Source organism: Carassius gibelio, chromosome A1 (genome assembly GCF_023724105.1).
Source record: "Carassius gibelio isolate Cgi1373 ecotype wild population from Czech Republic chromosome A1, carGib1.2-hapl.c, whole genome shotgun sequence".
Classification (NCBI taxonomy): Eukaryota; Metazoa; Chordata; class Actinopteri; order Cypriniformes; family Cyprinidae; genus Carassius; species Carassius gibelio.
Genome location: NC_068371.1, coordinates 8,752,393 through 8,759,317, shown reverse-complemented (window position 1 = coordinate 8,759,317; position 6,925 = coordinate 8,752,393). Strand labels below are relative to the sequence as shown.

Sequence of the window (6,925 nt, the reverse complement as noted above, 5' to 3'; positions counted from 1 at the left end):
AATGTCTAACCACTGTTTTGACTTATAGGAAATGCAATTAATAAATTATGAGAAATTGCAATATATAGCCTAAAATACATTGTTTTAATGGTGTTTTCACTTAGCCAACATAAATAATAATAATAATTACGATTATTAATTGTTTCAGTTTAATAATAATAATAATTAAAATTGAACCATACCATCGTGATTCATGACTCTCCCTCTTATCTCTGTCGAGAACTCTGAACTTGTGGGTTTGGCTCTGGCTTGTGAGGACGGATGAAATTCAGTCGAGAGCGTCAGAGCTGGCTGAGCTCCACAGCCCACCTCACCTGGACCTCAACTGTTCCTTCAGGAAAGCTTATTGATTGAAAAAGAACACAGAACAACATGCCAATATATAGATATAGCTAGACAGATCTCTGTTTACCTGATGGTGATGTATCCTGATGCGCACGACGTAATATTGGAGACGGCGAGGTGAACACGCAGCCGGTAAGTCTTTCTAATATAGTTCAAACACGTATTTCCATAATTTCTCTAAAACTGGCTTTAATAACACAGACTAAGATCCTTTTATACGCATCTAAATGTCTTCGTTTATTTAGAGCGCCTCGTGCACTCCAAGGACCATTGCGCTGTCGGTGTCCGTGGACTGGGATGTATGCCATGAAGTTTCCACAGACTCCAGTGTTTTTAATATCTCTATAGTGATAATGGTTTTGCCATGTATCTATTATCTCTCAGATAAAGACGCTGGAGTGTGCTCGAGCGCAGGCAAGCCGTGCGTAATGAGCTCTTAACGCGCAAAATACATTTACCTTAATGAAAGTGACCTGACAAGTCGCCTCTGAAGTAGTCGATGCGCATTCTTTCGCTCACCAGGATCTTCTCTGACAGACCCTCTGAAAAGGATTTAAAATATTCATACCCTTGAATGGAGAACCATATCGTTATTCACTTGTATAAAAATGCATGTGGGTTTGAAATAGACTCATTTTAAATGTATTTGTATTCATGAGGTTTGATTGAATGATTGACTGTTCCATCTGTATAATACAAGTCCATTAGAAAATTCTGAAGTTTTTGTGAGTTGTTTTCTAATGTTTTCTATCTATCTATTTATCTATCTATCTATCTATGTTTGTACACTGAACAGATTCCTAATGTCAATTTGACCTTGTGTTTTCAGGTTGTCAAACCTATAAGAGCAGCTTGGTCTTTCTCCAAAATCTGACATGGCCATGTGTTAAATGGATTCCCTCAGCTTAATCAATGGCTCCTCTGGGAGCAAAGAGCTGGCCATCGGGGAGGATTCATCTGACGTGACTCTGAATCATCAGCTGCTAGAGCTGGGAGACAGCACCAAGCTTCCCGGGGTCCAGGTGGTCCTGATCTTGGCATATTCTACCATCATCCTTTTGGGTGTTATTGGGAACTCCCTGGTGATTTATGTGGTTTACAAATTTAAGACACTCCGTACTGTCACCAACTTCTTCATTGCAAACCTAGCCGTGGCTGATCTGCTCGTCAACACGTTGTGTCTCCCGTTCACGCTGGCTTACACTCTCCTCGGGGAGTGGAAGTTTGGACAAGTGCTTTGTTTCACTCTGCCGTATGCTCAAGGTCTCGCCGTTCACGTCTCTACAATTACATTAAATGTAATTGCACTGGATCGGCATAGATGCATCGTTTATCACCTAGACACTCGAATGTCAAAAGACACCTGCTTTCTGGTCATTGCCATCACCTGGGTAGTAAGCGCTCTTCTGGCTAGCCCACTGGCCATATTCAGAGAGTATGGGATTGTAGATCTTTCTCCAGGTGACTCCATTGAGGTTTGTGGAGAGAAGTGGCCTGACAGTAGTACAGACAGCACTCTATACTCGTGAGTAGCAGACATGCATATTTTAATGAACAGCATTAATACAGTTTCCTCATGCCTTCAAGGGGCCTTAAATGTATGATGTGTTCATTTATCAAATGTCCCTGTTTTCCAATTGCACTGAAAGCTCTTACATCCAGTGTTGGGGGTAACGCATTACAAGTAATGCGATATATGTAATCAGATTACTTTTTTTCAAGTAACCAGTAAAGTAACACATTACTTTTTAATTTACAAGAAATTACTTGGTTACTTTTTTCCCATTTATTGATTATGTGTACATGATGTTACTGTAGTTCTAGACTAAATGTGAATGTGCATTAATTCACCCCCCTCGCAAAAATCTGATTTAGTATTCAGCAAAATTAATTAAACGGTAAAATGCAAACCTGCAATAATTAAATATGTTAAACAACGCAAATGCATCTAAATTTCTTAGCTGCTTACCTTTGATGATCCAGTTCAACCGTACTAATAAGCAAAAATTACTTTAGATAAACTAACAATTGTGCTTTGTTTTTTTTGTTGCTGAAGAGTGTTGACCTTCTTCTCCTATGTTTTACTGTACAGACGTGATTAAAAATAAATAAATAGCACTGTATAAACAAAAGTGAGAGATTCCAGAGATATAAAAAGAGACAATAATGACACTAACAGCTGAAGCCATTGCAAAACACACTGTTAATGGAGTCATAAAAAAAAGATATAACGGCAGTATGAAATGTAATGTAAAAGTGCATTAGGTTCCTTTCAGCCTGAGGTTTATTCATTACACTTTTTGGTGTGACAGGGCTTTTACATTTGCTATAAATACAACTTCTTATATTAAAAACAATCAAGCCCTCCTCATATTTAAAAAGTAACGCAACATTTATGCAGAAGTAATGTAATATAATAATTAACTAAGTAATGGAATTAGTTACTTTTTTAACACAATATTTTAATGATTACTATTAAAAGTAACTTTACCCAAAACTGATATGTTTTATAGATAAATAGGACTATACATATTTATGAAGATTAAACATTGGTATTTATGTAAACTGACAACTTTTAGGTTTTTGATCTTACAAACATGCAACATTGTCAAAGGAGTTGATTTTCTTTCTTCAGAATCTCCACGCTGCTGCTGCAGTATGTGTTGCCTCTGGCAATCATCTCTTTTGCCTACATCCGTATCTGGAGTAAACTCCGCAATCATGTCAGCCCAGTTGGTCACAATCACAGGCACCAGCGACGCCGCAAGACCACCAAGATGCTGGTTACTATGGTGTGTACAGTTCATATTATTTTAGGCTTTCACATACGGTCAGCAAAAAGCCTGATAATGAAAACAATGAGTAATATCTAGTGGTTGACTGAAATTGTTTTTTATAATGACTCTTCATACAAGTAATAACAGTAATATTGTGAAATATTAACAGTTTTCTAATTTAATAAATTTTAAAATGTAATTTATTCCTGTGATGGCAAAACTAAATGTTCAGCAGCCATTACGCCAGTCTTCAGTGCCACATGATCCTTCAGAAATTGTTCTAATATGCTGATTTGCAGCTCAAGAAACATTTCTTATTATTATTATCATTGTTGAAAACAGTTGTGCTGCTTAATATTATAGCATAATATATTTTCAGGATTCTTTGATCGCAAATTCAAAAGAACATAACGAACATAAATTTCTTTACATTCACTTTTTAAAATCAATTGAATTAATCATTACAGAATAAAAGTATGACTTTATTTTAAGAAGATATGTGTTTTTATATATATATATATTAGTGTATCTGGAATTCTACAGTTGATGACTTCTTTTCTTTTCTTTTTTTTTGGGTCTATTTTAAAATAACTTTCTCTTTTTATTGTTTAGAGCCAGGACTGTTAGAACAACATGTATTTCCCAGGAGTCTCCTGTAAACCAAATATTTTAGAGCTGTTTTCTCCACAGTGATTTTAAAAGATGTTATTGTTGCCAATAATATAAAGAGAGAACTAGAACAGGATGCAGATGAGGCTAGCACCAGTACAGAAACATCTCACCCTGTCTGTTGCAGGTCGTGGTGTTTGCGGTCAGCTGGTTGCCTTTCCATGCTTTCCAGCTGGCCACTGACATTGACCACAGCGTGTTGGACATGAAGGACTTCAGGCTTCTTTACACTGTCTTCCACATTGTGGCCATGTGCTCGACATTTGCCAACCCGCTTCTCTATGGTTGGATGAACCGGAACTACCGCAGCGCCTTTGTTTCGGTTTTCCATTGCAAGGAACGGCTTGATTTGTTGCACGCCGAGGGCCAGGCTGCCACAACAGCAGTTCGCATCAAACCAAAAAAAGCTATAGAAGCCCAGGATATAGTGACAACACATCTCAATGCAACAGATGTCTGAGGGGACAAAGGTATATCTTTCTTATCTATCTGCCTGTCTGTATGTCAGACCATATATCTATCTATCTGTCTATCTATCTACTAAACTGCCCCTCTTTATGTTTATATGGTTTAGGTGAGGATACTGAAAGGACTCCTGATGTCAAATCGAATCTGTGGAGGATTTGTCATGGTGCGGAACATCCTTCTGATTTATGTGGTTTCCAAATGAAGACACTTCATACCATCACCAGTTTCTTCATGGTACAAATTGCCATGTCCAATCTGCCTGTCATCGTGGTGTGTCCCATCTATGCTGGCAGCTGGCAGAGTTTGGAAGTGCTTTGTTTCACTCTACTGTATGCTCAAGGTGCTGTCCATGTCCCAGTGTTAGACGAAAGTGTGCTGGTGACAACATCACAACAATGTGACCTAGCTAAATTCTATGTTATGAACTCAGTGCCATAAAAGAGCACAGACAAGCCTCGGAGATCTTCTCATCTTCATTAATGCATCTTCGCCAAGATCTATAAGGTGGTTGAATATACTTATACTTATACTTCATGGATATTTCCAGATCTTGCAGTTTGGATGCCTTCCTTTGGTAGGAAAGATAATTATACACAATTTTGTTCAGAAGAAGGATCATCATAATGAAACAGTTTCAGATGTTATCGAATGACAAATTTGTGCTCTCTAATCTTTAAGCAGCCATCATCTCATGTGAACTTACAGGCAGGTCATGCATGACTCTGGAAAGTGTTAACAACAAATTGCTTCTCCTTTCATCTGAAAGTATTTTGCACAGAGGAATAGTGTGGTGGCACTTCTTCAGACTAACAATGGCACGAGGACAAGGAATGTGTTTCTACCCCTGCGGTTTGAATGTTTCAACACAAATATCTGCATTATCTCTCTATTAAACCTTGAGGGATGATCTGACATTTCAATACTTTTCATATGAAAATATTAAGAATGTGTTTCATCTCAAATACTGCTCAACAGATTATCTTTGACTGTACTTGACAGATCAAAGTGGATTGTTCACTTGCTGGTTAACTTTTAAAAAAACTTAACCCTAGTAATGGATTGGAATGTGCAAATTTGACAACATAAATGTGCAAGTAAAAAAACAGTAAATGGGGGGGGGGGTGTACAGGTAATGGAAATGTGCTCTCTACTGTATATTGTTCTCTTCTGTAAAGCTGTCACATTTCAATCACCATGCCGGATGAATGTAATTTCAATGTGAAAAAAAACAAAAAAAAACAAAAAAACATCTGACACACACACACACACACACACACACATATATCCACACATAGTAATGCCTTTGAAAATGTCACATGTGGACATGAAGCATGAAAATATTCTGTTGTTCCCTTTTGTTCTCCAATTTCCTGAAGGAAAATCGAACACAAAGTTGCTTTAAGCAAAAAGCGATGACTTATACAAGTTATGGGACTGCTGATGTATTTCTAATGACTCGGATGGTATATGCCTGTTCAATGTAGAACTAAATGACTCCTTTTAACCTAAATCATCTGCAGGAGATGAGAATGTCAAGTTTAATTATCACTATGGGCTTCTTTGTGGCTCCTACTTCAAGTTGGTTTGAGAATTGTTGACTCACAGTTTAATGCACTAGGTGTTAATGTTCTAGGTTTAATACTAGTTTTATCTTGACATGTAAAATAATTTTGACCAGTTCTTTGGCAAATAAAAACAAACAATTATACATATACAATGAAAGTCTAAGAGGCATTGCATGGCATAAATATTTATTCATATGAAAGCAACTAAACATTCACATGATGTGTACCAAAAAAGGACCGTTTACATGAAGAGCCCACTCATAGCAATTACATCTGTAATGCATAACCAGAAATTCATCTGCCAAGAAAAATCGGACAATTAACTAACACATATTTTTGCACTAAAGTGCTTTAATGACAATATTAAACTCAGAATATTAAAATTTTACACCCCTATGAAATTACTCCACAGATTATATTTGCATTTACTTATTGCAACAAATAATTTGTCTGCCACACAGAGTGCAAAATCACAGCCCTACTATACCACTGAGAGTTCAGCATGACACCAGCATGTATACACCATAAACTTCTAAACTATTGTCTGTGGCAACAGCCTGCAGGTACTGAAACTTGTTTTTAAAGCAGGACTTTCCTTAACAAGGGAAAGGCGACTTGAGTCAGAATGCCAAATAGTCAAGTGATGCATAATTATTTTGATGGCTTTTTCATTTATGTTCCTAAAGCAGCTTAAGCAGTCAGCAAAATCAGTAGCTAAGTTTTCTTCGGGGATCTTATTTTAGACATCAAAATCTCTTTGCCTGTGTGAGGGTCTTACAATATCAGCTGCTGATATTGATCATAATCATATGTTCATGAGCATGAATGCATTTAACTGGAACTTTTTGAGAATAGACAAAAACAGACTTTCACTCTGCAAACACAATGTAATACAGTACTTATGAACATATATATTTGTGGATGTTTTATTGAAATGTTATACTTGCAAATAGTGTTTGTATTAACATATGTGTTTACATTTAAAGGGGGGTGAAATGCTATTTCATGCATACTGAGTTTTTTACACTGTTAAAGAGTTGGATTCCCATGCTAAGCATGGACAAAGTTTCAAAAATTAAGTTGTACATTTGAAGGAGTATT

At 36.8% G+C, this 6,925-nt stretch overlaps 1 protein-coding gene across 1 annotated transcript; it reads left to right on the top strand.

Moving 5' to 3' along the window:
- The first annotated feature begins 250 nt into the window (after nt 1–250).
- On the top strand, nt 251–6,230 carry LOC127979615 (neuropeptide Y receptor type 2-like). The gene is made up of 5 exons (XM_052585224.1): nt 251–477; nt 1,175–1,870; nt 2,981–3,137; nt 3,919–4,261; nt 4,366–6,230. Exons 2-4 carry the CDS (start codon nt 1,236–1,238, stop codon nt 4,249–4,251), a joined length of 1,125 nt encoding a protein of 374 aa, XP_052441184.1. The 5' UTR covers nt 251–477; nt 1,175–1,235; the 3' UTR covers nt 4,252–4,261; nt 4,366–6,230.
- Nucleotides 6,231–6,925: the final 695 nt, after the last annotated feature.

Coding starts and splice junctions, on each gene's coding strand:
- LOC127979615 (XM_052585224.1), top strand. CDS start 1,236: ATGGATTCCCTCAGCTTAATCAATGGCTCCTCTGGGAGCAAAGAGCTG. Junction 1,871..2,980: donor ACAGACAGCACTCTATACTC/GTGAGTAGCAGA, acceptor TTCTTTCTTCAG/AATCTCCACGCTGCTGCTGC. Junction 3,138..3,918: donor CCAAGATGCTGGTTACTATG/GTGTGTACAGTT, acceptor TGTCTGTTGCAG/GTCGTGGTGTTTGCGGTCAG.